Here is a 19,615-nt window from a genome sequence, read left to right as displayed (position 1 = left end):
TCTCTCTGTGTGATTCAAAGCCATTGAGAAGGGAGCTTTCAAAGTTCAAGAATTGGCCAATATGTTTATCCCTTCTCTCTTTCAGAAGGTAGCCTTTGCTGTTCTGGAATATTCCATTCCTCTTGCGGTTTTCTGGTCTAACCTCAGTGAAGACTTCAGCCTCATAAATTCCAAGGGTAAATGCATTTATCCTTACTGAGCAAGAGATGTCAAGTGCAGGAGATACAGGTGATCAAACACTCCCAGCACAGGTATAACACGGGGTTAGATACAGAGTAAAGCTCCCTCTACACTGTCCCATCAAGCACTCCCAGGATAGGTACAGCACGGGGTTAGATACAGAGTAAAGCTCCCTCTACACTGTCCCATCAAACACTCCCAGGACAGGTACAGCACGGGGTTAGATACAGAGTAAAGCTCCCTCTACACTGTCTCCATCAAACACTCCCAGGACAGTACAGCACGGGGTTAGATACAGATAAAGCTCCCTCTACACTGTCCCCATCAAACACTCCCTGGACAAGTACAGCACAGGGTTACATTCTGAATGCTGCACAGGACCAAGTTTAAATGCAGCCATTCAGTGGCCTCACTAAGTGCAGATGGTGACCTGGCATAGCCTTTTGTTGTGGTCCCTTTTCCATTAGACACAGTAAGCCAACTGAAACTCCAGGCCTCGCTGTTCAGGCCCAGCTCCAGGCCTCGCTGTCCAGGCCCCACTGTGCAGGCCTAGCCCAGGCCTCCTGCGTTTCTTACCGTATGGGCTTTCTGTAGCTCTCTCTGCAACTTCAGCTGCATGTCCTGCTGCTGCTTCATCCAGTAGCGCTCTTTGGTTTGCCAGAGGACCTGAGCTTCATCCTGTGCCTAGGAGACCAAGCAAACTTTTGCTGAGAAAAGCCACAGGTGAGGTGCCTGAAGATTGGAGGGTGTCAAATGTTGTGCCTTTGTTTAAGAAGGGCTGCAGGGAAAAGCCTGGGAACTACAGGCTGGTGAGCCTAATGTCTGTAGAAGGTGTTCTGAGAGATAGGGTCTACAGGCATTTAGAGAGGCAAGGACTGATTAGGGACAGTCAGCATGGCTTTGTGAGTGGAAAATCATGTCTCATGAATTTGATGGGAGTTTTTTGAAGGGGTAAGCAAGAAGGTAGATGAGGGTAGTGCAGTGGACAGCACGTGGTTGTCTATGTGGATTTTAGCAAGGCCTTTGACAAGGTACCGCATGGTAAGTTGTTGCGTAAGGTTAAATCTCACAGGATCCAGGGTGAGGTAGCAATCGGATACAAAATTGGCTGGATGACAGAAGACAGGTGGTTGTAGAGGGTTGTTTTTCAAATTGGAGACCTGTGACCAGCGGTGTGTCTCAGGAATCAGTGCTGGGTCCACTGTTATTTGTCATTTATATTAATGATTTGGATAGGAATTTAGGAGGTATGATTAATAAGTTTGCAGATGACCCCAAGATTGGTGGCATAGTGGACAGTGAAGAAGGTTATCTAGGGTTGCAACGGGATCTTGATCAATTGGGCCAGTGGGCTGATGAATGGCAGATGGCGTTTAATTTAGATAAATGCAAAGTGATGCATTTTGGTAGATCAAACCAGGGCAGGACTTACTCAGTTAATGGTAGGGCGTTGGGGAGAATTACAGAACAAAGAGAGCAAGGGGTACATGTTCATAGCTCCTTGAAAGTGGAGTCACAGGTGGACAGAGTGGTGAAGAAGGCATTCAGCATGCTTGGTTTCATTGGTCAGAACATTGAATACAGGAGTTGGAATGTGTTGTTGAAGTTGTACAAGACTATACAAGGCCACACTTGGAATATTGTGTATAGTTCTGGTCCCCTATTATAGAAAGGATATTATTAAACTAGAAAGAGTGCAGAAAAGATTTACTAGGATGCTACCGAGACTTGATGGTTTGAGTTATGAGAAGAGGCTGGATAGACTGGGACTTTTTTCCCTGGAGCGTAGGAGGCTGAGGGGTGATCTTATAGAGGTCTATAAAATAATGAGGGGCATAGATAAGGTAGACAGTCAAAGGTAGGGGAGTCTAAAACTAGACGGCAAAGGTTTAAGGTGAGAGGGGAGAGATACAAAAAGGGTCCAGAGGGGCAATTTTGCACACAGAGGGAGGTGAGTGTCTGGAACAAGCTGCCAGAGGTAGTAATGGAGACGGGTAGAATTTTGTCTTTTAAAAAGCATTTAGATAGTTACATGGGTAAGATGGGTATAGAGGGATATGGGCCAAATGCGGGCAATTGGAAATAATTTAGTGGTAAAAACTGGGCAGCATGGACAAGTTGGGTCGAAGGGCCTGTTTCTATGCCGTAAACCTCTATGACTCTATAAGTGAGACGGTGGGGAGTCATTTTATTTCAGCTGCAGTGGGTCCAAAAACCTTGGTGCTATGGAGGGCGATGAGACCCAGTGCGCCACCTGACTATGAAATGGGTGTGATTTCCCCCCATGGCAGAATGTCCTGCCTAGCCAATCAGCACACAAAGACCCAAAGGTACCAGTCTCAATTCCCCCAGTCCATCTGAATTTGGTTTGAAGAGTGGGAGGTCTTTCACACACTCAAACAGGAACAGGAACAGCAACGCACACACAGACACACAAGCATGAACACTGACACACTGGGTGGAATTTTACGAGAAAAGTTCTAAGTGTCCAGCCAGCATGAAAATGGGAGAGTTGCAGATCTGATTTTTGGGCATGTTTTTTACTCCCAGTTGTGTGCATACAGTGCATGAAAATACGGGCTAGACTGTTTCTAGCTACTGGAGGCAGTGAGTGGGGCTTAATTTGCCAGCCAGCAGCAGAGGGAGGTTTTGCGCATGTGGAGACTGCTATGTCTGCATATGTGGAGTTCCAGCAGCAGAGGCCTGGCCGAGAGAGAGAGCTGTTAGGTCTGTGCTTTTGCAGCCAGACCTCAACTCAGCCCCCCACCTGCAATTGTGAAGGCCAACGGCCAATCATGAGCCCCACAGCGCTCAAAATGAAGTCCCTGCCACCACCCAGAATGATCATGCCCCATTCCCCCACCGATCTGATACAGACTGGCAGCGCCCCCCCCACCCTTACCCATCCCATGACGATCGCAGGCAGAGTGCGCAGCAGGACACCTCCCTCCCCAATCGGGCCACCCTGGCCTGGCCATGCCCCCATGGGCCCCGGCCCTCTAGGCCCCTCCAGATCGTGAGAGCCCAGAAATCGGGCATGATTCTGATTTCTCACGCAATTTAACAGGCTTGCTTCGCCCATTGACGGGTGGGGCAAACTGGTAAAATCGTGGCCACTGTCTCTCTCACACACAAAAACATAAACAGGAACACAGACCCTCACACACACACACAAACAAGAACACTGATACCCTCTCTCACACACACACACAAACAGGAATAATTACACTCTCTCCCTCTGGCACACACGCAAACACTGCCCCACACACACACACACACCACACACACACCTGCCTAAGGTGTTCAATCTCCAAAAGTTGTCTCTCCTTCTCCTGTTGAAGCTCCACCAGACGCTCCTCCTCCATTTTCCTCTCCAGTTTCCTGTGTGCAGCTTGCTGCCGCTGCAACCGCCGTCTCTCTTTCTGCTCAATATACAGCGACCTCCTGTTCTCAGTCTGAATCCAAATTGAAGCAGAGATACCTGCATTGCACAAAGAACAGGGAAAATTCAGTGATATCTGCACAGTAACACAGCACAAAGAACCATAAGACCATAAGAATTAGGCCACTCGGCCCAACGAGTTTGCTCCGCCATTCAATCATGGCTGATTTTGTTCTCATCTCCATTCTCCTGCCTTTTCCCCATAAGTTGTTGTGGTTCAAGCCCTCCCCTCACCAGGACTCTATCCTCCTGTCGTTTTCTGTTCAGAGATACACAAACTGTCACATGGTCAGGCATTTATCCATGGGTGGAAATCCAAGAGAAAGCAGGACATTGTCGATAAAGAAATAATGTCCCTCAGTCAGAACCCCTGAAGTCAGGAGCAAGGTTTTCACCACTAGGCACAACACCCACTGCTTACTGGCTGCACCAACTTAAACAATTTTGGAAAGCATCAAATGCGTCCACGATCTCAGTGTGTGGCAGGAGAAATTAATCAGTAATTACCTGGAGAGAGGTTGATGATTGCATTAATAGCGATGGTGGAGGAGGTCCTGAATGCTGCAGCTGTGTATGATAGAGAGTATGTTGGCTGAAGCTCGGATGTCAAAAGTAGCAGCACTCCTACCAATTCCAGCGCACATGCCCAGTCCCCCAGCTACATTTCTCCTCAAAATGGTCTCTTCATTATCTCATGGGATGTGGACATTACTGACAAGGCCATCATTTGCTGCCCGTCCCTAGTGGCCCTTGAACTGAGTGGCTTGCTAGGCTATTTTGGAGGGCAGTTAAGAGTGAACCACATTGCATGGCCAGAGGGTCATCATCCCCTGATCTCTGCAGATGTGCTACACCCAGCAACCCCAGCAAGGACAGTCGGGGGTGAAGCAACACAGTGTAGAACAAAGGAAAACACATACTGGCTCTCAATGTACACTGACATAGAGAGGGAAGTGTCCAGATGCACACCATGTAATGCACTCAAGCCTCATCAAAGCAAAGAACCACTGCACCTCCATGAGGCCTCGGAACCTTCCATGATCACTCACTGCAGCAGATGTGTGTGAGTGGAATGGGAGACATCATCTGGTCCTTGTTGATTCATTCTCAGGGTGGTATGAAGCTAATTTCTAACCTGACATGAAGAGCAGCAGAGTAATTGGAAAGCTGAAGAGGCACTTTGCCACATATGGCATTTGCCAGAGGCTAATAGCGGACAATGCCCGGCAGCTTGTCTCCAGAGAGTTCGAGGATTTTGCAGCGACATGGGATTTTGAACATATTACAATCAGCTCCCTCTACCCACACTCCAATGGTTTGGTGGAACGTGCAATACATTCAGCAAAGCACCTACTCAAAATGCCTCCGTGACAATGATTTCTTCACCGCATTATTTACTCTGCACAATCTGTCAAGAGAGGGTCTGCCCTCACCAGCACCGAGAATGTTCTCCAGATGCACCAGAACCATGATCCCTGTCACCAAAATCCTGCTGCTGCCTGAAGTGAAAACAAGTGTGAGGGAGCCCTCATGAAATGGCGACAAAGAGGGAAAAGATACTATGACCATAATGCCAGCAGACTCTGCACTCTGGATACTGGACGGTCAGAATGCAAATCACACGTGGCTATGACAAACTGGCAGTGGTCTACAGCCATGCCCCCCCAACCCAACAGTTATGTGGTCATCTCAGGTGGTGCCCTGTATGTCAGGAACCGGCGTCATCTGCTACAGGCACTCAAACTGCCACCACCGACTGCCACAGAGGCTGACACACCGAGTTCACAATCAGTGTCCCCTGCACCAGTGGAGATGGAGTTCCCTCCTGCTATCAATGTAGCAAGTTCTGCAGCCAGTGTGACCACCCAGGCCGCCTGATACCATCCTCCATGTGGACAATAACCAGGCTGCCTGCCAGGCACAGCCAACTGGTGTAATGATACTCTCGGGGTGGCTGAGCAGACCTTCAGGACTATAGTGTATATAAAGAACAATGAAAAGTACAGCACAAGAATAGGCTCTTCCGCTCTCCAAGCCTGTGCCAATCATGATACCCGAACTAAACTAAAAAAAACCTTCTGCCCTTACTTGGTCCATATCCCTCTATTGTCTCCCTATTCATGCACCCATCCAGTTGCCTCTTATATGTATATGTGCACGCTGTTCTGGAAAAGATGGGGGAAGGTACACATTTGGGCTTTATGCCAAGTCTTGGTTCAAGCTTGTGTTCTGTGCAATCAAGTTATCCAATGATTTGTTACTGCTATTTCAGTATTGTTCTCTACAATGTAAGAAGTCTCACAACATCAGGTTAAAGTCCAACAGGTTTATTTGGTAGCACGAGCTTTTGGAGCACTGCTCCTTCATCAGGAGTCCCCATCTGACGAAGGAACAGAGCTCCAAAAGCTCGTGATTCCAAATAAACCTGTTGGACTTTAACCTGGTGTTGTGAGACTTCTTACTGTGCCCACCCAAGTCCAACGCCGGCATCTCCACATCATGTTCTCTACATTGTGATTATGGATTGTCCCAACTACAATGGGGAAGATGTAGAATGTGTATACATGTGTATATTGCCATGACCTGGACATAGAAAGTGACATGTGGGCAGCGTAGGAGTTCTCAGCAGTATGGCTACGGGCATGGCGTACATACCTCAGTGTTATACAGTGACAGAGAGGCTGAAAATCTTATACTGAAGCATTTGAGCTGTAGTCCTTTGTCATCATTACTACACAACCCCACAACATTACAGCCACCATTACTGAGAATAGGTTTATATTCCAGATTTTATTCATTTCAATTCCAGTAGCTGCCATGGTGGGATTTGAACCCGTGTCCCCAGATTCTGGATTACTAGTCCAGTGAGATACCCACCACACCATCCTCTCCTCACCCCCCGCCAGGAGATTTGCTGGAATTCAGAATCTAGGTGACACACCATGCAGCAGATGTTTTGGAACCAAATCACCACCCATAATACTTAAAACAACAGGCGCTACACAGACAGGTTTGTCTGACCACTCACTGTCTATCCATTCCTGTCGACGTTTTGTGTCGGACGCACTCAACTCGTACGTACGGTTTGCAGTTTTAATACAGAACAAACATCGCTTCCCTTCTTTATCGGGGAGGACCTGCAGGAGAGAACACAGCACACAATAAAGAATTGACACAGCAGCATGAGAGAAGTGAGTCCAACTGAGGAAAAATGACAGAGCAATCGGAAGAAAGAAAAAATATAAAAGAGCAGTAACCGAGAAAGCAGAATATTGCTCAGTCAATTAAAAATAAAGAGCCCAGGTTCCAGATTAATAGACCTGTCCACCCAGTACTGTACCCCAGTGTTATACAGTGACAGACCTGTCCCCCCTTGTACTGTACCCCAGTGATATACAGTGACAGACCTGTCCCCCCAGTACTGTACCCCAGTGTTACAGTGACAGACCTGTCCCCCCTTGTACTGTATCCCAGTGATATACAATGACAGACATGTCTACACCAGTACTGTGTCTCAGTGTTATACAGTGACAGACCTGTCCCCACCAGTACTGTACCCCAGTGTTATACAGTGACAGACCTGTCCCCACCAGTACTGTACCCCAGTGTTATACAGTGACATGTCTACACCAGTACTGTACCCCAGAATTATAGTGACAGACCTGTCCCCCGAGTATTGTACCCCAGTGTTATACAGTGACAGACCTGTCCCCACCAGTATTGTACCCCAGTGTTATACAGTGACAGACCTGTCCCCCGAGTATTGTACCCCAGCATTATACAGTGACAGACCTGTCCCCACCAGTACTGTACCCCAGTGTTATACAGTGACAGACCTGTCCCCCGAGTATTGTACCCCAAAGAACAAAGAGAACAAAGAACAGTACAGCACAGGAAACAGGCCCTTCGGCCCTCCAAGCCTGTGCCGCTCCTTGGTCCAACTAGACCAATCGTTTGTATCCCTCCATTCCCAGGCTGCTCATGTGACTATCCAGGTAAGTCTTAAACGATGTCAGCGTGCCTGCCTCCACCACCCTACTTGGCAGCGCATTCCAGGCCCCCACCACCCTCTGTGTAAAAAACGTCCCTCTGATGTCTGAGTTATACTTCGCCCCTCTCAGCTTGAGCCCGTGACCCCTCGTGATCGTCACCTCCAGTGTTATACAGTGACAGACCTGTCCCCACCAGTACTGTACCCCAGTGTTATACAGTGACAGACCTGTTCCCCGAGTATTGTACCCGTGTTATACAGTGACAGACCTGTCCCCCGAGTATTGTACCCCAGTGTTATACAGTGACAGACTCTACCCAATGTCTGACATGTCAGTCTATCCTCCATGGTTTTCACCTCAACTGTGCTGTCCATATCGAGATGAATTTCCCCCTTCTTCTCCTTGAGGTCCTCATTGGCATAATAGTGAATGTGGGAAGCCTTCAGGACAAACCAGCGCTCATTCCAATTCCGCCGAACCTGACCTTTCTTCCACATGTACCCCTGCAGGAAGTCACCAACAGAAAGCAAGAAGTGAGGTCAAACAAATAAGGGGCGGGAAAGCTTTATGGGATATAGCCTGGCTGGTTGATTCTCAGAGAAACATAGGTAATGCTGTCAAAGGGCATGATCATCTGGTGTGATCCCACATGGTTCCCACCTCTAAAGCACAAAGGAGGTGCAGGGAACTTTAACAGACAGTGTGGAGCCTAGCAAACTCTGAGTGGCTGGCTCCCTCACAGCGGCTGCTTGCAAAGTAACTGGAGGAGACCAGGCTCTTTATTTGCTCTGGAATCTCTGACTTGTTCCCCCTCATCCTCCAATGGCTGAACAACACTGTAAACTACACGAATCACAGTCACAGTGCCATCATCCCAAGAAGCCCGATTGTAGGGTTTCTCACTACCTCAGTTCAGTGAGACCCAAGGTAGGTTTGTGGTGGAGGTGGCACGGTGGCTTAGTGGTTAGCACTGCTGCCTCACAGGGACCCGGGTTCGATTCTGGCCATGGGTGACTGAGTGGAGTCTGCGCATTCTCCCATGTCTGCATGGGTTTCCTCCAGGTGCTCCAGTTTCCTCCCACAGTCCAACTAGGAATCAGGCTATTTTGGATCTGGCAATGTGTAATGAGGCAGGTTTAATAACACAATCACAGAATAAGAGATCCCCTAGGAAACAGTGACCATAACAGAATGTTACTAATTATAGAATTTAGCATTCAGTGTGAGAGTGAGAAACTTCAGTCAGAAACAAACCTATATGAGAGTAATTACACGGGAATGAGGGCAGAGTTGGTTGGAGTGAATTGGAAAAGGAGTTAAGTAATAGCAGACGTTTATGAAAATAATTCATGATAAATCAACCATGGTTAACCAAGGAAGTTAAGGACAATATTAAACTAAAAGATAAAACATACAATGTGACAAAGATTCGTGGTAAAACAGAGGATTGGGAAAGTTTTAAAAATCAACAAGAGATGACCAGAAAATAATAGAGGGAAAAGGTAAACTATGAGGACAAGCTCACAAGTAATATAAAAACGGACAGCAAGAACATCTTTAAATAATAAGTTCCCTAGACCTGATGAGTTTCATCGTAGGATAACAAAGGAAGGAATGGATGCACTGGTGGCAATCTTTCAAGAATCCTTAAATTCTGGAAAACATCTCAGAGGATAGGAAAACTGCCAATATAACATCCTTATTCAAAAAGGGAGACAGACAAAAAAAAATAACAATAGACTGGTTAGCTTAATCTGTCATTGGAAAATGTGATGATACTGTGTTATTTATATATTTTCTGTCTCTGTAGAATGTTTTAAAATTCAATGTTTTTTTTAAAACAGCCAGTCAGTGTGTCTGGTTAATATGCAGCTCAGATGCTGGACAGCAGGATCCTTCCTCATTTCAGCCATGTGGTTACTAAGATAGAGTTAATGGACTGTTGTTTATAAATGGAGATTTCCCTTGGGTTAGATTTTATTAAAAGAATGGAAGGTTTTGCTTAGGTATACTGGGTCATGCCACAATATGGTTAACAGGAAGAGTTAGGTTTGTAGCAGAGAAACAGCTTCCTGTTCAATTTAGAGTTCAGTTGCTTTTCAAAGACAGAAGCCTGCTCTCTCTATCTCCACAAAATCTCTGTAGAAGCTCCAAGGCTGTTAACCCAGGTTAGAACAAGTATATTTTAAAGTTTATTTATTAGTGCCGTAAGTAGGCTTACATTAACACTGCAATTAAATTACTGTGAAAATTCCCTAGTTGACACACTACAGCACCTGTTCAGGTACACTGAGTGAGAATATGGCATGGCCAATGCACCACCCAGCACGTCTTTCGGACTGTGGGAGGAAACCGGAGCACCCGGAGGAAACACACGCAGACACGGGGAGAACGTGTAGGCTCCACACAGACAGTGACCCAAGCCGGGAATCGAACCCAGGTCCCTGGCGCTGTGAGGCAGCAGTGCTAACCACTGTGCCACCATGCCGCCTCATATATCTATGATTGGTAACTATATTTAAAATGGGTTTTAAGTCTATATGAAGAATGTTGTTTATTTGGAACTGAAAAAGTGATAAATTAGAAATTAGAATTATTTATTTTCATGTTTAGAATCATAGAATGATAGAATTCTACAGTGCAGAAGGAGGCCACTCAGCCCATCGTGTTTGCATCAACAACAATCGCATCCAGCCCCTATCCTCTTAACCCCACATATTTACCCCACCAATCCCTCTAACCTATGCATTCTGGGACACTAAGGAGCAATTTAGCATGGCCAATGCAACTAACCCGCACATCTTTGGACTGTGGAAGAAAACTGGAGCACCCAGAGGAAATCTACGCAGACACGGGGAGAACATGTAAACTCCACAATGACCAAAGCCGTGAATCAAACCCAAGCCCCTGGAGCTGTGAGCAGCAGTGCTAACCACTGTGCTGCCCCGAAAATGTGAAACTTTCCACTTTTTCAGAAAGAATAAAGGAGCTGAATATTATTTAAATGGAGAAAGACAGCAGAAAGCTGCGGCACAGAGGGATTTGGGGGTCCTCGTACATAAATCACAAAAAGCTAGCATGCGAATACATCAGGTAATAGGGAAGGCAATGGAATGTTGACCTGTATTTCAAAGGGAATGGAGTATAAAAATAGGGACGTCTTACTAAAATTATACAAGGCATTAGTTAGACTACATCTGGATTTTAAAAAAATTCTTTCATTGGATGTGGGCATCATTAGCTGGGCCAGCATTTGTTGCCCATTCCTAATTGCCGATCTCAGAGGACAGTTAAGAGTCAACCACATTGCTGTGGGTCTGGAGTCACAAGTAGGTCAGACCAGGTAAGGATGGCAGACCAGACATTAGTGAACCAGATGGGTTTTTCCAACAATTGACAATGGCTTCATGATGAGAGCTTAAATTTCAGATTTTTTAATTGAATTCAAATTTCACCATCTGTCGTGATGGGATTCGAACCTGGGCCCACAAAGCATTACCCTGGCTCTCTGGATTACTAGTCCAGCGACAATACCACTACACCACCACCTCCCCAGTCCCTTTATCTCAGGGAAGATATACAGGCATAGGAGGCAGTTCAGAGAAGGTTCATTAGGCTGATCCTGGGTATGGAGGAATTTTCTTATGAGGAGAGTTGAGTAGCTTAGGCCTGTACCCATTAGGGTTTAGATGAAGGAGAGGTGACCTTATTAAGAATTATAGGATTCTCAGGGAGCTTGACAGAGTAGATTCTGAGAGGTTGTTTCCCCTTGTGGAAGAGTCTAGGACCAGAGGGCAGAATAGAGTAAGGGTGGGGTGATTGTTTCTTTAAGGACAACACAGAAGAAGAGGGTCACCTAGCTTGAGTGGGTAATCACCCCAGGGGGTGGATCTCTCTCTTAGGCAGAAGACAGTCAGAAGTTATGTATCAGGGCAGTTAGTAGACTGCTCCAGGGAAGCTGTGTGTGTGTGTGTGTGTTGGGGAGGGAGGGAGGGAGGGAGGGGTGGATTGGTGCAGAGGAAGAAGAGGAGAGGAAGAGGAGAAGCAGAAATGGGATGGAGGAGGGGAAGTTGGAGAGGAGGAGGGGAGGAAGAGGAGGAAGATTGGGAATAGGGAAAACTGGAGGAAGAACAAGAGAAAGTAGTGTAGGTACAAAGAACAAGGAGTTGAAGAAAGAATTGGCGGCACGGTAGCACAGTGGTTAGCACTGCTGCTTCACAGTTCCAGGGACCTGGGTTCGATTCCCGGCTTGGGTCACTGTCTGTGTGGAGTTTGCACATTCTCCTCGTGTCTGCGTGGGTTTCCTCCGGGTGCTCCTGTTTCCTCCCACAGTCCAAAGATGTGCGGGTTAGGTTGATTGGCCATGCTAAAATTTCCCTTAGTGTCCTGGGATGCGTAGGTTAGAGGGATTAGTGGGTAAATATCTAGGGATAATGGGGTTGGGCCTGGGTGGGATTGTGGTCGGTGCAGACTCGATGGGCCGAATGGCCTCTTTCTGTGCTGTAGGGTTTCTAAGATTCTAAGAATTGCTAACGGGGCATGCAGGAGGAGCATAGAGGAAGATGAATAATAATCCATCCCCACCTTATCTCCCCTCGCATTATTTAAGGCTACTCCTCCTCTTTCTACATAGAGGTCCTGAGGCCAGTTTAGCTGATGCGACTGAGATTAGCTAATTCCATATGAACAGAACCCACCTGCTCTCTAGACAATGCACGCAAGTTGGTGAATAGGAATGTCATCTTTCCAAGGGCATATTTACATTGCCTCAATCTTATGGACTCATGAGCCCCTCCAAACCCAAGAGAGTTGTTGAATCTAGGTGTCAGCTCAAAATCCCCATTTGACATAGGCCTTCACTGATTCAGCTCGGAGAGCCCCCTCGTGTTTTCCATAGGTTGGGGGAGCAGATATTGGTGACAATTCCAACAGGGCTCTGAGCATTGTGAAAACAGGGTTATGAGAGGTTTAGAAGGTACCCACTGACCTTCTGCGTCACGTCCAATACCAGCTCTTCATAAACTGACTGGATCCCGAGAGCGAGGGACTTCTTACTGGCGGATTTGGTAAACCTCCCTGACTCCATCATCTCCAGGAATTGCCAGACCGTGACCATCCCTGCCAGGGAAGGATTCTGGGTAAAGTAGTCAGTCAGTTCCTCCTCATGAAGCCATTCCTGTCCCATGGCCATGAACAATTTCCTCAGCAAATACCCAACCTGGGCAGAAAAAAAATTAAAGAACAATTGTTCAAACAGGATTCTTCCTCTTGTTCCCTCCTCTGCTAAACACTTGCTAAGAGTGAATGGGCATCTCTGGGCCTCTGCTACCTCATGGCACTAACCATTTGGCGACTTGACAATGGACAGTGAGCAAAGATGGAGCTTCAAACACAGTGCTCACATTTGAACTCACTTAACATCCACACACAAGCAGAGAGTGCTCACTGGCCAGTGAGGAAAGAATGAAAGGAAGACTGAAAGGAGAAAAACATATGTTCTCAGTATACTACACTGCCACCCACTGACTCCCAGTGTATATGACCTCAGTATACTACACCACTTCCCACTGACTCCCAGTGTATATGATTCCAGTATACTCCACCACTTCCCACTGACTCCCAGTGTATATGATTCCAGTATACTCCACCACTTCCCACTGACTCCCAGTGTATATGATTCCAGTATACTACATCTGTGGACTTATGGGGCTAACAGTGAAATGTCTGCAAGAGCATGATGGAAAAGAGGATGACTGCACAGGCATGAAGACAGGAAGAACAATAAACAAATAGACCATCAGACTCCATAATTGGCCAATAGCTGGTTGTACAGGAGTGTTCCAGAGGAAAATGGGATCTTGATTAACTTAACCTGATTAAACAGGACTGTCCTGTTTATTTCTATTAATGAGTTGAAGTCTTAATGAGACAATAGAATTCGGGCCAGGTGTGTAAGTGTATCAGACTCGGCGCCAGGAGAACCTGGATAAAAGAAGGAACATCAGAGCCATCGGCAGTATCGACCTGCAGGAACAACCAACACACGAAGGAAGGTACCCTGAGTCCAGGACTTGGAGAAAAAGATCACCCTGCTGTAAGGGAGCCTGATCAACTTCCTGGAAAGAATAGTTCACGTTCACTGAGTTTTTTTAGCCTTATTAAAGATTGAGTTGTATAAAATATTCTGTGCAAGTGATTTTTTTTGTTCACCAATAGGGTATTCCCAGAATACCCTATTCTGAAGGTCAACTTTTGGTATCCTTGTTAGGTACAGTTAAGTAATTGCCTTAATGAACAATTTCCTCAGCAAATACCCAACCTGGGCAGAAAAGAAATTAAAGAATGCAGGAACAATTAGAGTCATAGAGGTTTACAGCATGGAAACAGGCCCTTTCGGCCCAACTTGTCCATGCCGCCTTTTTTTAAAAACCCCTAAACTAATCCCAATTGCCCGCATTTGGCCCATATCCCTGTATAGCCCTCATACCCATGTAACTATCTAAATGTTTTTTAAAAGATAAAATTGTACCCGCCTCTACTACTACCTCTGGCAGCTTGTTCCAGGTACACACCACCCTGTGTGTGAAAAAATTGCCCCTCTGGACACTTTTGTATCTCTCCCCTTAAACCTATGCCCTCTAGTTTTAGACTCCCCTACCTTTGGGAAAAGATATTGATTATCTACCTTGTCTATGCCCCTCATTATTTTATAGACCTCTATAAGGTCACCCCTCAGCTTCCTACGCTCCAGAGAAAAAAGTCCCAGTCTATTCAACCTCTCCTTATAACTCAATCCATCAAGTCCCAGTAGCATCTTAGTAAATCTTTTCTGCACTCTTTCTAGTTTAATAATATACTTTCTATAATAAGGTGACCAGAATTGCACACAGTATTCCAAGTGTGGCCTTACCAGTGTCTTGTATAACTTCAACAAGACGTCCCAACTCCTGTATTCAATGTTCTGACCGATGAAACCAAGCATGCCAAGTGCCTTCTTCACCACTCTGTCCACCTGTGACTCCACTTTCAAGGAGCTATGAACATGTACCCCTAGATCTCTTTGTTCTGTAACTCTCCCCAATGCCCTACCATTAACTGAGTAAGTCCTGCCCTGGTTCAATCTACCAAAATGCATCACCTCGCATTTGTCTAAATTAAACTCCATCTGCCATTCGTCAGCCCACTGGCCCAATTGATCAAGATCCCGCTGCAATTGGAGATAACCTTCCTCACTGTCCACCACGCCACCAATCTTGGTGTCATCTGCAAACTTACTAACCATGCCCCCTCTATCCTCATCCAAATCATTAATATAAATGACAAATAACAGTGGGCCCAGCACTGATCCCTGAGGCACACCGCTGGTCACAGGCCTCCAGTTTGAAAAACAACTCTCTACAACCATCCTCTGGCTTCTGTCAAGAATGTTGTGGAGATGCCGGCGTTGGACTGGGGTAAACACAGTAAGAAGTTTAACAACACCAGGTTAAAGTCCAACAGGTTTATTTGGTAGCAAAAGCCACACAAGTGTACCGACAACTCAACAACGAGGAACACTACAGACAGTTACCTGCAGATCCGACCAAAGAACACACCCATCAACTCAACATTCTGATCAAGACCTTTGATCCGGACCTTCAGAGCACCCTCCGTGCTCTCATCCCACGTACTCCCCGCGTTGGAGATCTCTACTGCCTCCCGAAGATACACAAGGCAAACACACCCGGCCGTCCCATCGTATCGGGCAATGGGACCCTGTGCGAGAACCTCTCCGGCTATGTCGAGGGCATCCTGAAACCCATTGTACAAAGAACGCCCAGCTTTTGTCGCGACACGACGGACTTCCTACAGAAACTCGGCACACATGGAGCAGTTGAACCAGGAGCGCTCCTTGTCACAATGGATGTCTCGGCACTCTACACCAGCATCCCCCATGACGATGGCATTGCTGCAACGGCCTCAGTGCTCAGCGCCAACAACTGCCAGTTTCCAGATGCAATTTTACATCTCATCCGCTTCATCCTGGACCACAATATCTTCACCTTCAACAACCAGTTCTTCATCCAGACACACGGAACAGCCATGGGGACCAAATTCGCACCTCAATATGCCAACATCTTCATGCACAGGTTCGAACAAGACTTCTTCACCGCACGGGACCTTCAACCGATGCTATACACTAGATACATCGATGACATTTTCTTCCTTTGGACTCATGGTGAACAATCACTGAAACAACTCTATGATGACATCAACAAGTTCCATCCCACTATCAGGCTCACCATAGACTATTCTCCGGAATCGGTTGCATTCTTGGACACACGCATCTCCATTAAGGACGGTCACCTCAGCACCTCACTGTACCGCAAGCCCATGGATAACCTCACGATGCTCCACTTCTCCAGCTTCCACCCTAAACACGTTAAAGAAGCCATCCCCTACGGACAAGCCCTCCGTATACACAGGATCTGCTCGGATGAGGAGGATCGCAACAGACACCTCCAGACGCTGAAAGATGCCCTCATAAGAACAGGATATGGCGCTCGACTCATTGATCAACAGTTCCAACGCGCCACAGCGGAAAACCGCACCGACCTCCTCAGAAGACAAACACGGGACACAGTGGACAGAGTACCCTTCGTTGTCCAGTACTTCCCCGGAGCGGAGAAGCTACGGCATCTCCTCCGGAGCCTTCAACATGTCATTGATGAAGACGAACATCTCGCCAAGGCCATCCCCACACCCCCACTTCTTGCCTTCAAACAACCGCACAACCTCAAACAGACCATTGTCCACAGCAAACTACCCAGCCTTCAGGAGAACAGTGACCATGACACCACACAACCCTGCCACAGCAACCTCTGCAAGACGTGCTGGATCATCGACACAGATGCCATCATCTCACGTGAGAACACCATCCACCAGGTACACGGTACATACTCTTGCAATTCGGCCAACGTTGTCTACCTGATATGCTGCAAGAAAGGATGTCCCGAGGCATGGTATATTGGGGAAACTATGCAGACGCTGCGACAACGGATGAATGAACACCGCTCGACAATCACCAGGCAAGACTGTTCTCTTCCTGTTGGGGAGCACTTCAGCGGTCACGGGCATTCGGCCTCTGATATTCGGGTAAGCGTTCTCCAAGGCAGCCTTCGCGACACACGACAGCGCAGAGTCGCTGAGCAGAAACTGATAGCCAAGTTCCGCACACACGAGGACGGCCTCAACCGGGATATTGGGTTCATGTCACACTATTTGTAACTCCCACAGTTGCGTGGACCTGCAGAGTTTCACTGGCTGTCTTGTCTGGAGACAATACACATCTTTTTAGCCTGTCTTGATGCTCTCTCCATTCACATTGTTTTGTTTCTTAAAGACTTGATTAGTTGTAAGTATTCGCATTCCAACCATTATTCATGTAAATTGAGTCTGTGTCTTTATAAGCTCTGTTTGTGAACAGAATTCCCACTCACCTGAAGAAGGGGCTTAGAGCTCCGAAAGCTTGTGTGGCTTTTGCTACCAAATAAACCTGTTGGACTTTAACCTGGTGTTGTTAAACTTCTTATTCTGTCAAGAAGCCAATTTTGTATCCATTTAGATACCTCACCCTGGATCCCGTGAGATTTAACCTTATGCAACAACCTACCATGCGGTACCTTATCAAAAGCCTTGCTAAAGTCCATGTAGACATCATCAACTGCACTGCCCTCGTCTACCTTCTTGGTTACCCCTTCAAAAAAACTCAATTAAATTTGTGAGACATGATTTTCCACTCACAAAGCCATGCTGACTGTCCCTAATCAGTCCTTGCATCTCTAAATGCCTGTAGATCCTGTCTCTCAAAATACCTTCCAACAATTTACCCACCACAGATGTGAGGCTCACTGGCCTGTAGTTCCCAGGCTTTTCCCTGCAGCCCTTTTTAAACAAAGGCACAACATTTGCCACTCTCCAATCTTCAGGCATCTCACCTCACCATTGTTCAAACAGGATTCTTCCTCTTGTTCCCTCCTCTGCTAACACTTGCTAAGAGTGAATGGGCATCTCTGGGCCTCTGCTACCTCATGGCACTAACCATCTGGCTACTTGACAGTGGACAGTGAGCAAAGATGGAGTTTCAAACACAGTGCTCACATTTGAACTCACTTAACATCCACACACAAGCAGAGAGTGCTCACTGGCCAGTGAGGAAAGAATGAAAGGAAGACTGAAAGGAGAAAAGCCTTAATGTCACGCCATGTCTGAATCACAGACATGCTGGACAAACAGTGATAACGGCAAGTAAAGTTCGGTACCCTCGGAGTGCCTGAGCAGGGGTCTGGGCCCGTAGAAGTAGCCTCGTCAATCCTAGCTGGGCACAGCTAAGTGATCGCCTTAATGTCACACAGTATCCCAATTAAAATAATGGCTGATAATAATCTAGATTGGGAGAAGTTACTCCAGGAGTACCTGAAACATAAATGGCCAAAGTGGATCAAATACACCGGTAAGGTATTGGAGGGTCCAGGACTAGTAGGACAGAAGCATTGGGAGGATGTTAGAGAAGGACAAGTGAAATACATCTCTAAACTCAGTAAGGCTACAGCGATAGCCAGCTGTATGAAAGAATTATGTGAAAGTAAATAGAGATTGTTAGGTTAAAAGCCGAACTTGAGGAAGCTAATTCCCAGTTAGCAGTCTCGAGTCAAGAGACAGATGATTTGCAGAAAAAAGCGTGAGAGGAGGAGGATAAGGCACAAATGTATGTTACTCATATGAGCCATTTCAAACTCTCTCTCATCATGTGAGAGAGAGAGAGCAGTGCTGGAGAAGGAAGCAGCTAATTTAAATGTGAAATGTTATAATTTACAGGCAGCTTCTAAAGTGCTGCACTAGTCCAGCTTAGAAGGGCAGAATAAGGAAGCCAAGCATAGTAAGCGTCAGAAAGAGATAGAGGCAGATAAAGAGTGATGAATTGAAGTCTCTACTCTCAGTTCAAAGGGGAATGATGTGTGCCTTTGGGGATCGAGGGGTGGATAGAGACAGTCATTAATTGAAGTCTCCACTATTGACTGTTATGCACCCATGGGGGTTTGATTTGATTTATTATTGTCACATGTATTACAGTGAAAAGTATTGTTTCTTGGGTGCTATACAGAGTATACCGAGAGCCAGATGAAGACAGCAATGGGGACAGTCATTGATTGGTGGGAGACATGGCGGATGAGGCCCTGGGGTATGGGGACAGGGATGACCGTGGGATAATCCTCTGTGTGACAAGTATTCATCAGCCCCACTCGCACCCAAGCCTCACTGGCATCGCAAAGAAACCCTGGGCCCTTTGCACCAATACAAAAAAGGGGGAGAAGCAAATGGCAAGGTGCTAGAGAATGGGGCGGGGAAGGAACTATGTCCCTTCACATCATCGGGAAATATCATAAATTGGCAAGATACAAAACCAGGAGTGAGTTCCTGAAGACCCACCTCTGGGTATTAAGCATGGTGATAAAACAGTGATGTGGAGATGCCGGCGTTGGACTGGGGTAAACACAGTAAGGAGTCTAACAGCACCAGGTTAAAGTCCAACAGGTTTATTTGGTAGCAAACGCCACTAGCTTTCGGAGCGCTACTCCTTCGTCAGATAAAACAGTGATCAGTGATAAAACAACAACGCATGCCTGGAAAAAGCTTTCTAACCATCTGGAAAATACTTTGAATCACTGCATTCTGAATGCACATTTAAAACACAATTTCAGTTTATAAGGACATTTGTGTGGCTGTGTGTGTGTGGCAGTATCTGTGTGCTTTTTTTCTCTTTACTGTGAGTCATTGACGTGCATTACTTAACCCCCTCTGGTAGAATCCCTACAATACAGAAGGAGGCCATTCAGCCCATTAAGTGTGCACCAACTTTCTGACATAGTACCTTACGTAGGCCCTTTTCCCCACCCTATCTCTGTAACCCCACACATTTACCACCTAATTAACACATTTTAGGACACCTAAGAGGCAATCT

At 46.6% G+C, this 19,615-nt stretch overlaps 1 protein-coding gene across 1 annotated transcript in view; it reads right to left on the bottom strand.

Moving 5' to 3' along the window:
• Positions 1-19,615, bottom strand: part of LOC144498719 (differentially expressed in FDCP 6 homolog) — a 92,761-nt gene that overhangs the window by 36,646 nt on the left and 36,500 nt on the right. Inside the window, exons 4-8 of the mRNA XM_078220291.1 lie at positions 12,602-12,832; positions 7,971-8,117; positions 6,651-6,759; positions 3,471-3,661; positions 757-864 (exon numbers count right to left, since the gene is read on the bottom strand). Of these exons, the coding sequence (XP_078076417.1) occupies positions 757-864; positions 3,471-3,661; positions 6,651-6,759; positions 7,971-8,117; positions 12,602-12,832 (786 nt within the window). The remainder of the gene's footprint in view (positions 1-756; positions 865-3,470; positions 3,662-6,650; positions 6,760-7,970; positions 8,118-12,601; positions 12,833-19,615) is intronic.

Source organism: Mustelus asterias, chromosome 9 (genome assembly GCF_964213995.1).
Source record: "Mustelus asterias chromosome 9, sMusAst1.hap1.1, whole genome shotgun sequence".
NCBI lineage: Eukaryota > Metazoa > Chordata > Chondrichthyes > Carcharhiniformes > Triakidae > Mustelus > Mustelus asterias.
This window is presented reverse-complemented; position numbering and strand designations above follow the sequence as displayed.